Raw genomic sequence first — 17,813 nt, 5'->3', positions numbered from 1 at the left:
TTGTTAACATCGAGTATAGATTTAAGTTTCAGGAAGTTGTTTCTGAAAGTATTTGCATGGCGTGTAGCCATGTATGGAAGTGAAACGTGGACGGTAAATAGTTTAGACAAGAAGAGAATAGAAGTTTTCGAAATGAGGTGCTACAAAAGAATGCTGAAGATTAGATTGGTAGATCACATAACTAATGAGGAGGTATTGAACAGAATTGGGGAGAAGAGGAATTTGTGGCACAACTTGACTAGAAGAAGGGATCGTTGGTAGGGCATATTCTGAGACATCAAGGGATCACCAATTTAGTATTGGAGGGAAGCGTGGAGGGTAAAAATCTTAAGAGGGAGACCAAGAGATGAATACACTAAACAGATTCAGAAGGATGTAGGTTGCAGTAGGTACTGGGAGATGATGATGCTTGCACAGGATAGAGTAGCATGGAGAGCTGCATCAAACCAATCTCTGGACTGAAGACCACAACAACAAATAAAAACGAATTTATGCAGGATCCTGACTAGTTAGAATTGTCAACCCTTCAGGCCCCAATGCATTACTGGTTTCTTTAATTTCCATTTCTAAATGTTACCAGAATATTGATAAATCAGTAACTTATTGATACTGTTTGGTTGGTTGAGTTTTTCTTTAAATTTGAGTATCTTTTACAGACTTTGTAAAGCTTTTTCTCATAAATTGTTCTGAACCTATAGCTCAACATTTATCAACACTATATTTACATTTGCATACATTCTCCACAAGCCCCCATATGATACATGGCGAAACGGTACCTTGTACCATAACTAGTCATTTCAACTCGCAAATCGAGTGAGGGAAAACTGTATGTACACCTCTGTAACAGCCCTAATTTATCTGATCTCTTCTCCGTAGTCCTCATGTGAAATGCATGTTGGTGGCAGTAGAATTATTCTGCAGTTAGCTGCAAATGTGCTTCTCTAAATTTTCTCAATAACATTTTGTGAAAAGAATGTGGTCTTTACTTGAGCAATTCCCATTTACTTTTTTATCTTTATTCGTCCAAAGATCATCTCACAATGATACAGGGCTTGTCAAGATAATACAATGCAATCAGTAGGCCAAAAAATAACACGCAGTATACATAACATGCTTTACGAGGATAGGACAGGTAGTCGACCATGGTCTTGACTAGGGAACCATCCTGTCATCTGCCTAGTGATCCAGGAAAATCGTGGAAAATCCAAATCAGGATGACTGAACAGAGCAGCTTTAGCCTCCCGAATATGAGATCAGTGTCCTAACAGATACCTTGCCTCATTTGATTACTGTATAATACTCCTTCATTTAAATACAAATTGTTTCAGGTAACTTGCAATATAAAACATAGTTTCCTTCTTCACCGCCCATAAACTGAAGGCAACCGCTGATGACTACTGGACTGTTTCTGGTTGCTTGCAATGTAAAACATAGTTCCAATCTTCAGTGCTACTCACATTAAGACATCAACTGACGACTCCTAGATTGAGAAGAAGTTGCTGTGCCCCTTGCCTCAATTTCGGCCTCCATACTCAACTATGTGCTATCGTCCTAAGTCATCAGTTAGTACTGTCAAGCATCATACATCTTCAAACATGATCCTCGTGAAAGTAGTAAACCATAATCGTGTACCGAAATGTGACGAGGCGATGTAGTTAACTACTTTCTTATTATCCACTACTCTCCTCTAACTAATCTTTAATTGGGTAATAATGCATTACTTGTAAAGAATGTTTTAGCTGCTTTTTTTGAACAAATGTTTCAGTGAACTTTCCGACTCCCTTTGGGAACTTAGTATACAATTTTATCCCCCGATACAAACTGCTGTTTTTAGATTTTTGTTTTTGCTGAATAAATGTAATTCCAAACTGATTGTTGTTCCACAATTATGTATAGAACTATTTTTTCAGTGTTTATAATATTTTCCCTGGTGTGCAACACAGATTGGTATTAAGTACTAATTTGGTGCAGTAAGGATGCCCAATTTTTGAAATAGCTCTTTACAATGAGCCCAACTACTACTTCCAGTTAGTATTCTTACGGCCCTTTTATGTAGTTTAAAAACCGTGTCCTTATTTTGTCCCTTCTATCCCCAGAAAAGAATCCCACAACTAAGAATTGAGCATGTAGGTGTAGTAAGTTGCTACAACACATTGACTGTTACAAACTAATGCTAAAAACCTATGATCAATGTATGCTGATGCCATTCATTTTGTCAATACCTTTGTATGTTCACTTCATGTTAGCCGACAATGTTCATCCATAAAAACTTCATGTTTGCTACACAACTATACATTTACCACCTATGGTTTACAAAAGAGTTACTTCCTCTCTTTGTGCTGAAGTGCATACTGTTGGTTTTCTTTTATGTTCCATGTTATTTTATTACATACTATCCATTTGTAAATATCCTTGGGGGTTCAATTTCCTTTCTCTTATGGGAGTTCCACGTCTTATGCCGTCTGAAAAGTTATTGATATATAATAAGAACAGAACTGGACCAAACACTACCCTCAGGAACATCTATGTTAATATATTTCTAGTCCAATAATTGTTGGACTAGAAATTTACCATCAGCAGATGAATGAAGAACCTACACCTTTTGCACCCTGTTCTCCAAGTAACACTGAAATCACTCTTTCACCATTCCTCTTACACCTAGCACTTCTAGTTTACTCAATAGTATTTTCTGTCGGCAGTGTCAAATGCCTTGGACAAGTCTAAGAAAATGTCTGTAACACATTCGTTCCTATCAAGAGCTTCAAGTATCACTTTTGTGAACTTTGCAACTGTCAACATTGTACTGCTTGCACTTCTGAAACCAAACTACCCTTCATTAAAGAGTTTGTGTTTACTCACGTAACTTATCAGTCTTTCTCTCATCATTGTTTCAATTATTTTTGAGAATGAAGACAGCAATAAAACTGGCCTATAGTTCTCAGTGCTTTCCGTATTGCCCTTAGTAAGGACACCACTCGCAAATCCTTTAGGTACTCTGATAAACATGTGAACTAAAGGATTCATTTATTATATTTCTTAATGGGGTTTGCATGTTATCTACGCACACCTTCAGAACAGAGACAGGAATCTCACCAATGCCTGCGGACTTCTTATTTTTTAACTACTGTACTGTCAAACTGTGAAAATTACCATGGCATTGCTTTAGTCAGCGTGGTGTACAAAGTATTAGCCAAAAGAAAGAGACTTACACCAATTACAGAAGAAATACTCTGAGACTACCAGAGTGGTTTTCGATGGGGCAGATCAATGACAGACCAGATTTTCATAAGAAGGCAAATAATGGATAAGTGTTATGAACATAATGTGGATGCACAGCAACTTTTTGTAGACTTTAAACAGGCCTACGATAGTGTTAGGCCTAAAAGGAAAAAGCTATATGACATCTTAATGGAGATGGAATTCCCAAGTAAACTTATAAGACTGGTACAAATGACCCTCACCAGCACAAAATGCCAGGTAAAAGTAGAAGGAAAACTTTATAAAGAATCTGAAGTCAACCAAGGGTTAAGACAGGGTGCTACTCTTCAACATAGTGTTGGAGAGAGTGATGCGAAGGGTGGAGATTGTTAACTGAAGTGGCACTCTGTTTAACCATATGCACCAAAATCTAGCTTATGCCGATGATGCGTGTATGCTGTCTAGAAGTTTGAAAGAAATGGAAGAAGAATTTGGCAGACTGGAAAAGGAGGCAGAGCAGTTGGGACTTAGAGTAAACAACACAAAAACACAGTATCTCTTTGCTTCCAGGAAAAATACTGTTGTTAAAGAGAAGTATATTTACTTTAAAAGGGGCAATTATGAGAGATGTGAGACGTTCCAATACCTGAAGTGCTGGTTACGGAGGATAGCAGAATAAGAGAAGAAATAAAATCTAGGATTGCTGCAGGAAACAGAGCTTACTGGACCCAGATCAAGATCCTTCAGTAACGTAGTCTGAGCAGAAAATCGCAGGTGACTGTCTATCAAACAGTCATAAGACCAGTGGTAATGTATGGCTCAGAAACATGGACAGTGATTGTAGCAGAAGACAAGCTCTTGAGAAGATGGCAGACGAAAATATTAAGAAAGATTTTTGGTGCCATGTATGAGGCAGGACAATGGAGGATAAGAAGAAACAAGGAATTGGAAGAACTATATAGAAATCCTGACTTGGTGGCTGAAATTAAGTGTAACAGATTATTACTAATTTTACCCTCAACACTGTGTTAAGATCTATGTTTCTACATATTATTATGCTATTATGCATTTGACCTCATGAAGCCTCTCCACAATAGTAGCATGCTGTTCGAAGCCATCAGTAACAAATCCAGCAGCATGCCTCTGAATTACTCAGGTGTCTTCCTTTAATCTGACATGGTGAAGTCCCAAACTTGCAAGTAGTACTCAAGAATGGACCACATGTGTGCTACATAAGCAGTCTCTTCCATAATGAGATATACTTTCCTACAATTCCCAAAACAAACAAAAGTCGACCATTCACTTTCCCTTGTAGCATCGTTAGGTGCTCATTTCATTTAAATACACTTTGCAACATTACACCCAGATCTTTAATTGATGTGGATGTGTTAAGCAGCATACAACTAGTACCAGAACCAACCATTACAGCATTTCATCACCAATTCGTCTGCAGTAATTTACATTTTTCCTCATTTGGAGCATACTCCTATTCATCAAACCAAATAAAAATTCTAACTCGTCCTGTATTATTCTACAGTCACTCAACGACGACACTGTCATATACTACAGTGTCATCAGCAAACTGTTGCCAATTGTTGTTCACCACAGTCATCGGATCCTTTATGTGCATAGAGAACAAGTTCAGTCCTATTACATTTATCTTGTCTCCAATGAAATTTCATTGTCAAGGACAACGTATTGGTTTCTATTAGTGTTTCGTCTTTGAGCCACTAAAATATCTGGGAACCTATTCCGTATGTTCAGACCTCCGTTAATAGTCTGCAGTGGAGCACCAAGTCAACCGCTTTACAGAGATCTAGAACATTTAACCTACCTGTTGCTCTTCATCCACAGTTTGCAGGATACCATGTGAGAAAAGGGCAAACTGGGTCTCACACAACCAATGTTTTCTAAATCCATGTAGATTTGTGGACAGAAACTTTTCTGTACCAAGGAAACTCTTTATATTCAAACCCAGAAGATGCCAAGAATTCTGCAGCTATTCAGTTATTCACACGCACGCGTCACATCAGGTAAGTTGAAAAAGTTACACAAATTTCCAACAAGACAGCTGCTAATCACGTTCAGTTGCTTTCTGCCGTGTTGCTGAAGTGGCTTGCCTACATAAGTGATGGTTCGCTAGAAAAGTGCAGATGCCGAGGGGTGGGACTACATCATCATCATCATCATGGCTGAAAAACAGAAGACGTCAACAGTCAGAGCTCCCTGCTGGTGAAACAGGCCATGATCTTCAAACATGTGGTGCGAGAAAGCACAGCCGCAAGTCGCGGTCCAGTGCACATGCTGGCAGAGAGTTAGCAGCCAGTTTAAGTGTCCCGATTCTGATTGGCCGTCTTTGTTTGACTGGTGGTCTGTGGTCGATGATGCATTAGTACCAATGCTGGTTCCTATGCCTTGCTAAGTTGAAATCCTGTGTCTCTATTAATTAGCCCATTACTTATCAGTACTTCACCACTTATTTAATGACTGAGTCCTAGTACGTGGAGGCGGATAAAGGATCTTTTTCTCTCTGTAGTTCATGCTATGTCTTGCGTCAAGACAGTGTTCATCAACACCAGACCTTTAAGGCTGACCTAGTCTGGTGTGATCATACATTCAGCATTTCTACCTTTAACAGTGCAACACCTCTAGTCACTGTGCGATTTCCCATACTGGCACGGGATTTTACATACCCCTGGTCTCTATAGGCCTAGGTTGTCTTTAATAGGAGCTAGCATCACCCACACTGGTGCTGGAAAGTGAATGACAAACTTCATTTGATGTTTCTTAAACAGACTGACAATCATAAAGGACACAACTCCAACACAAGGGTAGATAAATTATCCAGATGGATTTCCCCTGGAATGCATTTCAAATTGATTATCAGAGTGCTCATTCTATACAAAAAGAGCAAAGACGGCTAAGCTATGCTGACAAGGTCCCTGGATTTGAGACAACTCCAACCCCATGAATGAGAGTCCGTAATACACCACTGTGTTGGGATAGGTGATGGCACCTAGTGTGAATTGGTTTACGGAACACACTGTGATCTAAGGAATCAATTCCTTTTCTAAGGATCAAGACATCCAAAATCAGCAGGTCTCCTTTTGTCTCCAGTTCCATGGTAAAGCAAATTCTAGGATGGAGGGAGTTAAGGCATCCCAGAAATTCAGGAAGTATTGCTGTCTCATGTGGTCATACTACAAAGGTGTCATCCACATATCTTCAGAAATATTTAGGTCTCAAAACTTCTGACTTAGGTGCATTAACCTTGATGATCTTCCATAAAAAGGTTAGTCATTCGTATCCCATATACGAATGACTACCTATAGTAACACCATCAGTTTTCTCAAAATATTGTTTGTTAAATAAAAAGTAAATCGAGGGAGTAAATGTCTGAAAAAAATGTAAGATGTCCTCCTCCACTTAGCTCTTATGGGTTGTAATGAACCCTCACAGGTACTCATGTGAACAAAGATACCACTCCGAAACTCACTAATATGTCAGCAGGTTTGAGATGTGATTGATTTAGTTGCTGTATAAAGTCTTCAGAGTTTCAAAAATACTGTTCACATTCTCCTACTAAAGGGGTCAGAAGAGAAGCCAGATGTTTTGCTAAGTAATATATTGAGGCTCCCTATACTTCCTTATGTAACTTAAGCAGGCATAAGGTCGTGATGGAATTGGTACTTGTACTCTTGAGCTTTTTTCCACATTTTCAGGAAAAGAGTTGCAATTGAGGACGGCGGATATTTACCATTACAGTACATCCATTGGATCTTTCTGAAAATGACAGTACATTGAGTCTTGCAGGGCACCCATCTTCTTGCGAAAGTAAGATGTTGCAGGCAGAACTACTGCAGTGTTTCTCTTGTCAGCATGTAAAATTACTATATTTCTCTCTTCTCTTAACATAACAACTTTCTTTCTTCAGTGTTTATGTTCCGCTCAGGTGCAGGCATCCTAGTTATGGGCCTGCAAGTCTCTAACCTTATTCCTTCAGTAGCCTCACTGAAATTTTCAAGACACATTGCTCAGTGACACTGGATGGGCAAAGTCTTCGGAGTGGATGCAAAATTTAGGCCAATTTCCTTCCAACACTGATATTGCGACATCTATAAGTGGTACATCTGTGAAATTAAGGTTTGTCTACATAGTTTATGTTCTATATATGATTGCCACGCAAGACGGAACTTGGAAGTCTGAAATACCAGGCCTGCTGCGGAATCCAGTCCAAAAGCAAACGCGTAACTCTGTCGACCCATTAAAGATGTTTGTCTGTAATTTTGCGGGTCTGTCCTTTTAACCCTTCTTACATCTTATATACAGGAGCCCTCTGCACTTTTTTACAGTTGCTTTGACTTTGCACTGGGTGAGAGGTTTGCAATAAAAGCAAGCTAAGTAAGGAGGCCAATGCTGTAGAGTACCCTCTGTAAAACCAAACAGGGATTCCATTCACATCTGGTGACTTATTTGTTTTTAACTTTTTTAGTTGCTTCTCATCACCTGGGACACCTATTGTTATGTCCTCCAAACAAGTATGTGTGTGACAGCCAAATGTTGTTTTGTCCGTAACATCCTTTTGAGTGAATGATTTCTTAAATGTGAAATGAAGAACTCCAGCTTTCCTTTTACTGCCTCCTACTGCAGTACCACACTGGTCGACAAGTGACTTTGGCTCGCTTAGTGATTTTACATAGGAGAACTTTCTTGAGCTATTGGCAAGATCTTTCACTAATGAACGATGGTGGATGTGTTGTTTGCATTGTGCATCGATCTTTTTATTGATGCACAAGTTTCTAGAAACTTCTGCCTGTCAACATTTCCATGCTGCTTCTGAGAGTGCAATGACTATTAATAAAATTCCTGGATTCCAAAGTTATAAACACATCAGTGTTCAATCTTATGTTTTTTAATTCAAATGTATTATCGCTTGTTGTATGGGAAAAACTGCTATCAGCAGGTTGCAGGAATAAAGGTAATTAATTGTTGGAATTTCCTTTTGGATTTGCTGTCTTCAACAATGTACATTCTGAGTATTCAAAATGCAATTACACAGAGTTAATATCTACCCAGCAAGTTTAAAGTCAACCAAACTTAGTGGCTGTTGGTTTCATCCTGCAGCGCAATGTGAATGTAAAATTACTCGTTACACATCATTACAATTTATTGCGCAAATAACCTATGGAGCATGAAACTGACAATGTGATGTGTGACATCATGTGTGTGCAAATAGAAAAAGGACACAGGACTGATAATATTTCTTTTTGAAATATAGTTTGTGGTTGTAGACTGATCCCTCGCGCAGCAGGAAGTCTAGCTTAGGCCGGAATGTGACAATAGGGTCGCAGTTTGGGGAAGATAAAGAATGTGAATATGAAAGCTCTGACGTACTGAAATAATGATCTGCAGCATTTCTAAAAGTTGTGGATAGGCAAAGCAATACTGAATGCTTCAATTTTTACTATGACGTAGTCATTTACCCAACAAAACAGTCCTGAGATGAAATTGTATCTGGATTCTTCTCATAAAGTGACCAATTTAAACACACTTAACTTTTTTCCAGGCCTAAAGACATATTACTCTGCACCAGAAACAAAACCAAACAACAAAAAACCTTTTTACTAAATGTATAAAGTAATACAGACAAGCTAACTTAGGTGTGTATAAGTGTTTACTATTCATATAAAATGGTAGGCTAATCTCAAACATTTTACATCAGCAATTTCATGGGACTCTAAGGCTGCCTAAATAGTAAATAATGGGCAATATTGATACTTGCTGTGTAACAGAATGTTAGTCAGTCCAGTAATCCTTCAGAATAAGTATTCTTTTCATCAAATACCACTGGCAGAGAACTATGAAACAGGGAAGGTTTCCACCAAATGGCTAAAAAATTATTTGCATATGACCTGCATGGCATTACCTGTTTATCATGAAGATTCAGAGTTGATCTACTTTGTAGGTATTCCCCAATCATTATAAAACAAAGCTTTTGGCTACAAAACACCTTGTTTTTACAGACAGCCTGAAAAATAGCATTTATAACTTCATACCTTCACAGGACCTCCCTGTTCATTATCTTAACACACATTAAAAGCTTGGTAGTAGAGGACTCACTCTTATGTCAGAAATTGTAAACTATGATGCATGAAGCAAACTGCTAATTCACAACAGCCTAAACCTAGTTTCTGATTAAAGTTTTCTTTATTTACTAGGCCTACATTACTTTCTCAGATATGACTTAATGTATGCGAATTATTTATTAGGCCTATTTAACCCTGCTCTACATGCAACTGTAAGTATTCTCACTTACATTTAACAAATATTATTTTCATAACGTTCATAACTATGTTCCAATTCCAACTGAGTAACTACATGTTCATACCAAGTATCCAATTGTTGCAACTCTGTAAAAATGGAATAAATTTTAATTTTAGCTGATATGTATGCATGAACAAGATGTGAATCCAAGTTTACATTAGACCTATATCTAAAAAAACAACTAAAGAGTCTCAAACAGATGTATGCATATTTTCCTTTACAAAACCTATAGCTGGAAGGTAAATGCAGAATGTGCGTTTTAGATACTGGACAAATTTCAAACTTTTGTTTTGTACACATGTGACATAAATTATCAAAACTGCATGGAAGGCACAACGTAATTATCACCCTATAACTAACACCACAGCGATAGCTACGAGCAGTTGTTCGACAATTTCGTAAAACTTTTCGCTTGATGTTTAATGATAAGCAAATCGCTCAAGGCGTCACAAACACTGACACTCACAAACACTAATTTCCAATACCGTTAGCTTATCGTCCTGGCCACGTACATTATGTACGTGTGTGTGTGTGTGTATTTCCTTCTGTGCAGATGTTGCGCCTCTTCGTTCGTAGCTCTACAGAGCATTAATATACGTATGACAATACTGTTGCAATGTAAGAATGAATTCAAATGAGCTACTTAATTACCTACAAACCGCTTTATTACTCTCCTTAAGACCTTTTGGTGGTCATGTCGTAATTTGCAACTACAATGCTAATTAACTCGCACCAGTGTTAAGATTTAGTTCAGCTGTAAACAAATCGTACACTCGTACACAGCTGTGGAAACATAACATTCCATACCAATTACAAAGCAACGAACTATACAAAAGCCTCAAAGGTTCGTGGAGAATAACAATCGCGGGGAAATCACCATGGTTCGACAACTGTCTTGCATATCATCAAAATTAAATGATTACATTACCTCAAAACCCTGGTTTGGATCTTCTGTAAATCTCCTCAAATGACGCCCTCACAATTCCTTATGACGTCATACAGTATATAATAGTCATGTGAAAAAAATACGAGAAACAATATATCGTGATGGCAGGGTCTCACTTAAAAACGTTCACTGCCATTATTCTGTATGACTTCACTGCAACTATTTTGCAGCGCTCTTGATATTACTGAATTTTTTTTAATAAATTGGTAATCGAAAGCAACAAAGATGTTGCTTATATTAGAACTCCGCATTACCATGAAATGTCATGCACTTTCGTCCTGCTGAGCAGTATTATTAGTTAATTATATGCCATTCGAAATAACCAAGAAGCCCTGAAACATGCTAAGATTGCAGGAACTACTTGAAGTTCTTAAATTATAGAGGATATGATGTATACACTGCCGTACGAACATTGAAACATTTGATGTTTACGCGCTATTAGTCATAGCATCTACTATCGCAAGTCTCTTCTTTTAAGTGAAGACAATAATCTTAACATTTCTCCACGCGTGTAGATACAAAAAAAAAAAACAGTGTAGAAATGTAGGGAGGAACTTCTATAAAAAAACACAATTTTCCTTCGTACAGAATGGTACGGTAAACTAAGTTTTCAAATATATTGTTTGTTGGCGCCAGCCCCTTGTGACAATTTTCGTAAGTGCTACAGGAATGTTCTTGCTTTTTCAACAAAACGGGTACCCGTAATCTGTAGAAAAAGACGATAAGGATGGGTGGTTGGTTGCACTGTTGTCGGGGGGAGTTAGTGGACTCATAATAGTTTCGCAGAAGGGGGTCCGTTAGAGGAAACGAACCAAAATTTCTTGTGACACAAACGTTAAAATCGTGTTTATTAATAACCGAATGAACTACTTTATAATAAGTAGCTACAATCCACAACTTGCTCAGTTGAGGGAGTTTAGTTTGGATGCGATTCTTAAATGTTAATATGCTGTGCAGGAGATAACGCTCAGACAAATCGCAATACTTCTGTATTAAAATTCTGACATTGGCTGGTAACACGAGGAAATACATGGTGAACTGAAGGTACGACGCCATTCGAAGTTTTCATAACATTATTAGATATTGACTCTAAATAGTCCTCTGTGAGATTATAAAGCTGACCTTTTAATCAAATACGCAATACACCATATTGCCAGGAACACACATTTATAGAGACCATTTATTCAGCGATGTACATAATGAAGATCAAGGAGGAAACATAAACTACCATACATATAACACATCAAAGAGTAAAATATGGATGTTCCCAACACCCCCACAAGTTCTCGAAATGTCAATTCGTGAACTCTGAAAATCCCACAGCTTGATAACACCAATGATGTTTACCTTCAGGCAGTATCTTTTCCAAAAAATCAGCTTGCTGCTTATCGGTATTTACAGGTTTCGCACTGAACTTTCGTGTTTTAATTAAATCACGAATATAGCGGTGCCTCAGGTCAATGTGTTTTGTTCGTGTGTGATGCACACCATTGTGACTCAGTGCAATGGCACCTCTATTATCACATCATACACTTACTGGTTTTTCACTATGCGTTACACTCAATTCATGAAGCAATCCTTAAAGGTATACCGCTTCTCGTGCTGCTGCTGATAGAGCAATATCCATAGCTTCTGTAGTTGATAGAGCGACAGTTTGTTATCGTTTTGAAGTCCAGGAAACTGCTGTCCCAGCTAACTTGAAGGTATAACCGTCGATAGCCGCTGATGGAGGTCTGATGCATAATCAGCATCACAGAAGCCTTCAATTTCAGTTGTTCCACTTTTTCGGAAAGTTAGTCCTACGTTGACTGTGCCTTTAATGTATCGTATAATTCGTTTGACCGCTTCCCAGTGGATGTTCCGATAATTAGAATTGAATCTGCTTAGAACCCCCACAGCATATGCAATGTCCGGTCTTGTGCTTTGAGCTAAGTACAGTAGTGATCCTACGGCTTGCTGATAAGGAATGCGATGCAACACAAGGTTTTCTTCATCTGTCAATTTATTTTCACATTTTTGCAGCTTTGAATCAGATTCAAATGGATATGCAAACGGATTACAATGTTCCATGCCAAATTTCTTGAGTATGTTTGCTGCATATTTTCTTTTATCAATACTAATGGTCCCTTGTTTCCTGTTTCGCTTTATTCTCACGCCAAGACACCAACTAAGTTCACCAACATCTGTCATCTTAAACTGATTCATTAATCCTTCCTTCAATTCTTTCTTCTACCTATTATTTCTATTAGAGAAAATGAGCAAGTCGTCTACATGAACAGCTACAATGAGTATATTTTGTTTCTCAATTCTGAAATACATGCAAGAATCATATTCTGACTTCTTTAGGTTCATTTTAGGTAATGTCACATCTAATTTCATATTCCAAACGCGTGACGCCTGTTTCAGACCATACATTGCCTTCTTGAGCTTGCAAACCTTCATCTCCTCCAGTTCTTTACACAGCCTTGAGGTTGACGAATGTAAACTTCTTCATCGAGATTACCATATAGGAATGCAGTTTGAAGATCCATATGTTCAATGTCAAGACCAAACTCAGCTTATAAAGCTAACAGGATGCGAAGTGAAGAATGACGAACAACAGGTGAGAACGTTTCATCAAAGTCTGTTCCTGGTATTTGGGAATAACATTCCGCTACAAAACGAGCCTTATAACGTTCAATTTCACCATTTGACGTTTCTTTCAACTTAAAACCCCCATTTCGAATTAATTACCTTCCTGCCTGGTGGTAAATCAGTCAAAATCCATGTTTCATTTTCAAGTAAAGATTTATATTCATTATCTAAGGCTTCCTTCCATTTTTCACAGTCATCACAATTCATTGCTTCTTCATACGAATTTGGTTCAGAAATACAAGCAAGACAAACAAAATCATCATTAAAATATTTAGTATTTGGTTTTCCTTCACATGATGATTTTCTAATTTCTGGTTGCCTTTCCCTGCTGCACAATTTCCGTGTGACTATGTACATTGCTATTTCCTTTTTTTCAGTGTCACTTTTTGCTAATTCAAGATAAACTGCATTTCTGTCAACTTCAGCAGGTTGTGTCAGTTCAGTTGCCTCTTCAATGATGTTAGGTGCTGGCGCTAGTTGACGACTGTCTATACGATTATCGTCAATTGGGTTACTGTTTGGAATACTGTTTCCACAAGTGCACTTTGAGTTTTCGAAGAATTGCACATCACGGGCTTTCACAATTGTCTTTGGTGAATTTGGATCAATCAGACGATATGCTTTAGAATCTTCGCAATATCCAACAAAGATAAGTTCCTTAGATTTGTCTTCTAATTTCGTCCTTCTTTCTATTGGTATATGTACAAATACTCGACATCCAAAGATTCGTAAATGACTCAGATTTATCCGACGACCATTCCATAATTCCTCAGGAGTGACATTCTTAACAGCTTTTGTGGGAGATCGATTCTTCAAATAAATTGCTGTGTTTACACCCTCAGCCCAAAATTGTCTACTTAGACCTGCATCTGTTAACACTGATCTTGATTTTTCAATTATTGCTCGATTTAAGCGTTCTGCAACACCATTCTGTTCTGGTGTGCAAGGAGTTGTTTCATGTTGAATTCCACTCGTCTTTAAAAATAACTTCATGCGCCGATTGACGAACTCTTTTCCATTGCCTGTTCGAAGTATTTTGATTTTTCGACCAGTTTCATTTTCTACTCGTGCTTTGAATTCGATGAATGTGTCACAGACTTCTGTTGATTTTAGCAAATAACCAAAAGATTTTCTTGACAAATCATCCGTAAAAGTGAGAAGATATCGTGATTCTCCCCACGAAGCCATGCTCATTGGTCCACAAATATCAGAATGCACAAGGTCAAGTAGATCTGTTGCTATTCTACTTGATGTTTTAGGAAAAGGTTGTCGAGACTGTTTACCTTTTATGCAGGGAATATACGGATCCAAATTGACGTTCGTCCAGTACAGTCCATCAGCCATTTTTTCTTTTAATAAATGTATGCTTACACGATTCAAATGTCCCAATCTTCGATGCCACAAATCATAACTGTCAATTTCTACAACATTTGCGTAATGATGCACATCATCTAATCGATACATACCATTTATTTGAGTTGCAGTTCCTACTGGTATTCCAGAAACAGTTAAATCACTTTTTTTGTATACACCGCACTGCATATTGTCAAACAATACACACAATCCACGTCTAGTCATCTGACTAACCGACAGTAGGTTGTAAGCAAGGCTTGGAACATACGCAACAACATTGGCAGTTATCTGTTTATTCTTGTCGTCACAAGTAACTCGAAGATGAACATCGCTTTCTCCAATAGCCTGAAGATTGCTGTTATCTGCTACTGTCACTTTAACAGCTGTGGTCGATTGGAAAGTGTTGAACGAGTCTCTTTGATTCGTCATGTGTCATGAACACCCGGAATCCACATACCAGCCATCACTATGGTGCGGAGATGCAGTTAGAGCCGTTAACACAGTTTCGTTTTCAGTTCTCACTGCATTCGCAGAATTTGAAAATTTATTTTGTTTCTTCTTTGATCTACACTCATTCGCCTTGTGACCAGGTTTCTGACATTTAGAACACTCAAAAGGCTTGATATTTCGCACATCACGTTGGATATTCGTCTTCTGGTGTTTTCTGTCCTGCTTACTAACTGCCAGCGCCGAATCTGTGGTCTCATTTGTGGGTGCAAACTGACGTTTCGTCGATCCTTGAATTCATCACTGACTTACTAAATCACTAGTAATCTTGACACCCGAATTCTCAATTGCCTAAATCAAGGGTTGGAAATCTGCTGGAAGTCCACTTTGCATATTTGCAGCTACGAAATCATCGTCCACTTTCTTACCAATGCTTCGAATTTGTTGAGCAAGTGACATAATTTTCGACAAATACACCTCCATATTTTTCTCAGAAGCCAATCGTACATTCATTAAGTATTGTAACAGCCCAATATAACTAGATAAACTCTTATCTTCAAATGCAGATTGTATATTTTGCCATACTTCTTTAGCAGTCGTTGCTCCACGAAGTTTTGGATACACAGATGAATTTACAGATAAACATAATTTCGATAATGCTTTCTGTACATTCTTCTCATCTTCGTCAGTGCCAGCAATTGTGTCCCATAGCCTCTCATGTGTCAGGTACATTTCCATTGTGAATTTCCAGTCGTAGTATGTCATACCAGTCAACTTTTCAAAATTAAACAGTAATTGTCCACCCAAAGCCATCTTGAATACGTTCAGATAGTTAAACAAGTAAATCTTGAAAGTTTCTCTGCAAAAAAAAAAAAATACATTAGCAACACATTGAACACACGCGAAAATTATGTAACCTTGATTTATCAATTTATTTCTTTGGTATGGGAAGTTCACTAATCTCTCCTGGGCCCATAACCTATTAGATATTGACTCTAATTAGTCATCTGTGGCATTATAAAGCTGACCTTTTAATCAAATACGCAATACACCATATTGCAAGGAACACACATTTTTAGAGACAATTTATTCAGCGATGTACATAACGAAGATCAAGGAGAAAACATAAACTATTACACATATAACACATCAAAGAGTAAAATATGAATGTTCCCAACAAACATAGAAACTGAGTAATGTGAGGGTACTCACAATAGTTTTAGATTAGATTCAGTTTTCGTTCCAGAGACCCAAAAATGAGATGGTTCTCGTGGGTGTGGAACATCTCAGAAAGCATGAAATAAAAACATAAAACATTTGAATATAATACTTACTACCCTGATCATTTGTCAAAAGACAGTCGAAAATAAACTAATACAATGCAGTAAACTGGGTCAACTAATATTTACAGAATTAACACACTGTTAGAATGAAACACTGTTATTCACTATTAATAAATTTATCATACACAAAATACCCACTCTTGTCTGTTGTGACGAAGTGTTGTCAAAACTGAAATCTAACAGATATTTTTACTTAAGCTGACTTAACAGTCTCTGTTAAGATATTCATCTGTTTAAACAGTGCTTTATCTGAAACCAAGTTTTTAATGGTTGCTGGCAATTTATTAAAAATGTGTGCTCCTGAATACTGGACCCCTTTTTGGACCAAGGTAAGTGTTTTTATGCCTTTATGTAGATTCATCTTATTCCTGGAATTGATACTGTGTGCTGAGCTATTGGTTGGAAATAGAGATTAATGAATAAATAGATTGAGAGGCAGTTGTTAGAATACAAAGTTCCTTGAATAGGTTTCTACAAGATGTTCTGAATTTACACCACAAATGACTCTTATCACACGCTTTTGCACCCTAAAAACTTTTGCTCGGTTTGATAAGTTGCACCAGAATATGATCTCATATGACATAATAGAATGAAAGTAAGCAAAGTATGCAAGTTTTTTTTATATTTATATCTGCACAGGTATTTTGCAACGACTCTCTTTGTTTCCTGATAGATAGATAAGACTCAAACCATTTTGCAGCATTGCCGGTGACACTATAATACTCTAATTTACTTAAGAGAATGCTGTGGTTCACACAGTCAAAGGCTTTTGACAGGTCACAGAAAATGCCAGTAGCCTGTAATTTATTATCAATGAATTAAATACATTCTCACTGTAAGTGTAAATCGCTTTCTCTATATCAGAACCCTTCAGAAATCCAAATTGTGACTTGGACAATATATCATTTGCAGTCAGATGCTTAAGGAGATGCTTGAACACAACCTTTTCAAATATTTTTGAGAAAGCCAGAAAAAGTGAAATTGATCGATAGTCTGATGGTATCTCATTATCCCCCTTCTTGTAAAGAGTCTTAACTTCAACATATTTTAGCCAATCTGGAAATGTTCTGCTGATAAGAGATCGATTACATAAGAACTTAAGATAGAACTTAACTCGCACGAGCACTCTTTAATTAACTTTGTTGATATGTTATCATACTCACTGGAATACTTAGATTTTAAGGATTTTATGATGGATGCTACTTCTTTAGGAGATGTGAGTGTCATTCCATTTTACTGAAGTTATTTTTAAAGACTGGTCTCAGGTACTCCATTGCACTGTTCACCGAACCCGATAACCCCAAGCTGTCAGTAACAGAAATAAAGTAGGTGTTTAAGAGGTTTGCAACACTAAATGTACATGTTACCAAAGTTTCATTTATTTTTAGAGGTACCTGTTCCTCTTCCTTTTTGTCCCCACCTGTCTGTGTGTTCACAATATCAAATATAGTTTTCATTTTGTTACCTGATGTAATTATCTTTTTCTCATAATAAAGCTGCTTCGATTGCTGGATTACTTGTTTCAATATTTTGCAGTATTCTTTGTAATGCATTACAATTCTAACCTC

At 37.5% G+C, this 17,813-nt stretch overlaps 2 protein-coding genes across 2 annotated transcripts in view; both read right to left on the bottom strand.

Annotated features, from left to right (window-relative positions):
• Positions 1–10,666, bottom strand: part of LOC124613723 (longitudinals lacking protein, isoforms H/M/V-like) — a gene marked incomplete at its 3' end in the record, with an annotated part of 232,414 nt that extends 221,748 nt beyond the window's left edge. The window contains exon 1 of the mRNA XM_047142443.1: positions 10,451–10,666. The remainder of the gene's footprint in view (positions 1–10,450) is intronic.
• A 1,494-nt stretch (positions 10,667–12,160) lies between these two features.
• On the bottom strand, positions 12,161–12,658 carry LOC124613721 (secreted RxLR effector protein 161-like). The gene has a single exon (XM_047142440.1). The coding sequence runs from the start codon at positions 12,656–12,658 to the stop codon at positions 12,161–12,163; it is 498 nt and encodes a 165-aa protein (XP_046998396.1).
• Positions 12,659–17,813: the final 5,155 nt, after the last annotated feature.

This window comes from Schistocerca americana, chromosome 4 (genome assembly GCF_021461395.2).
Source record: "Schistocerca americana isolate TAMUIC-IGC-003095 chromosome 4, iqSchAmer2.1, whole genome shotgun sequence".
Lineage (NCBI taxonomy): Eukaryota > Metazoa > Arthropoda > Insecta > Orthoptera > Acrididae > Schistocerca > Schistocerca americana.
Note: the sequence above shows the minus strand (reverse complement) of the source record. Positions and strands in the feature narration are given on the sequence as shown.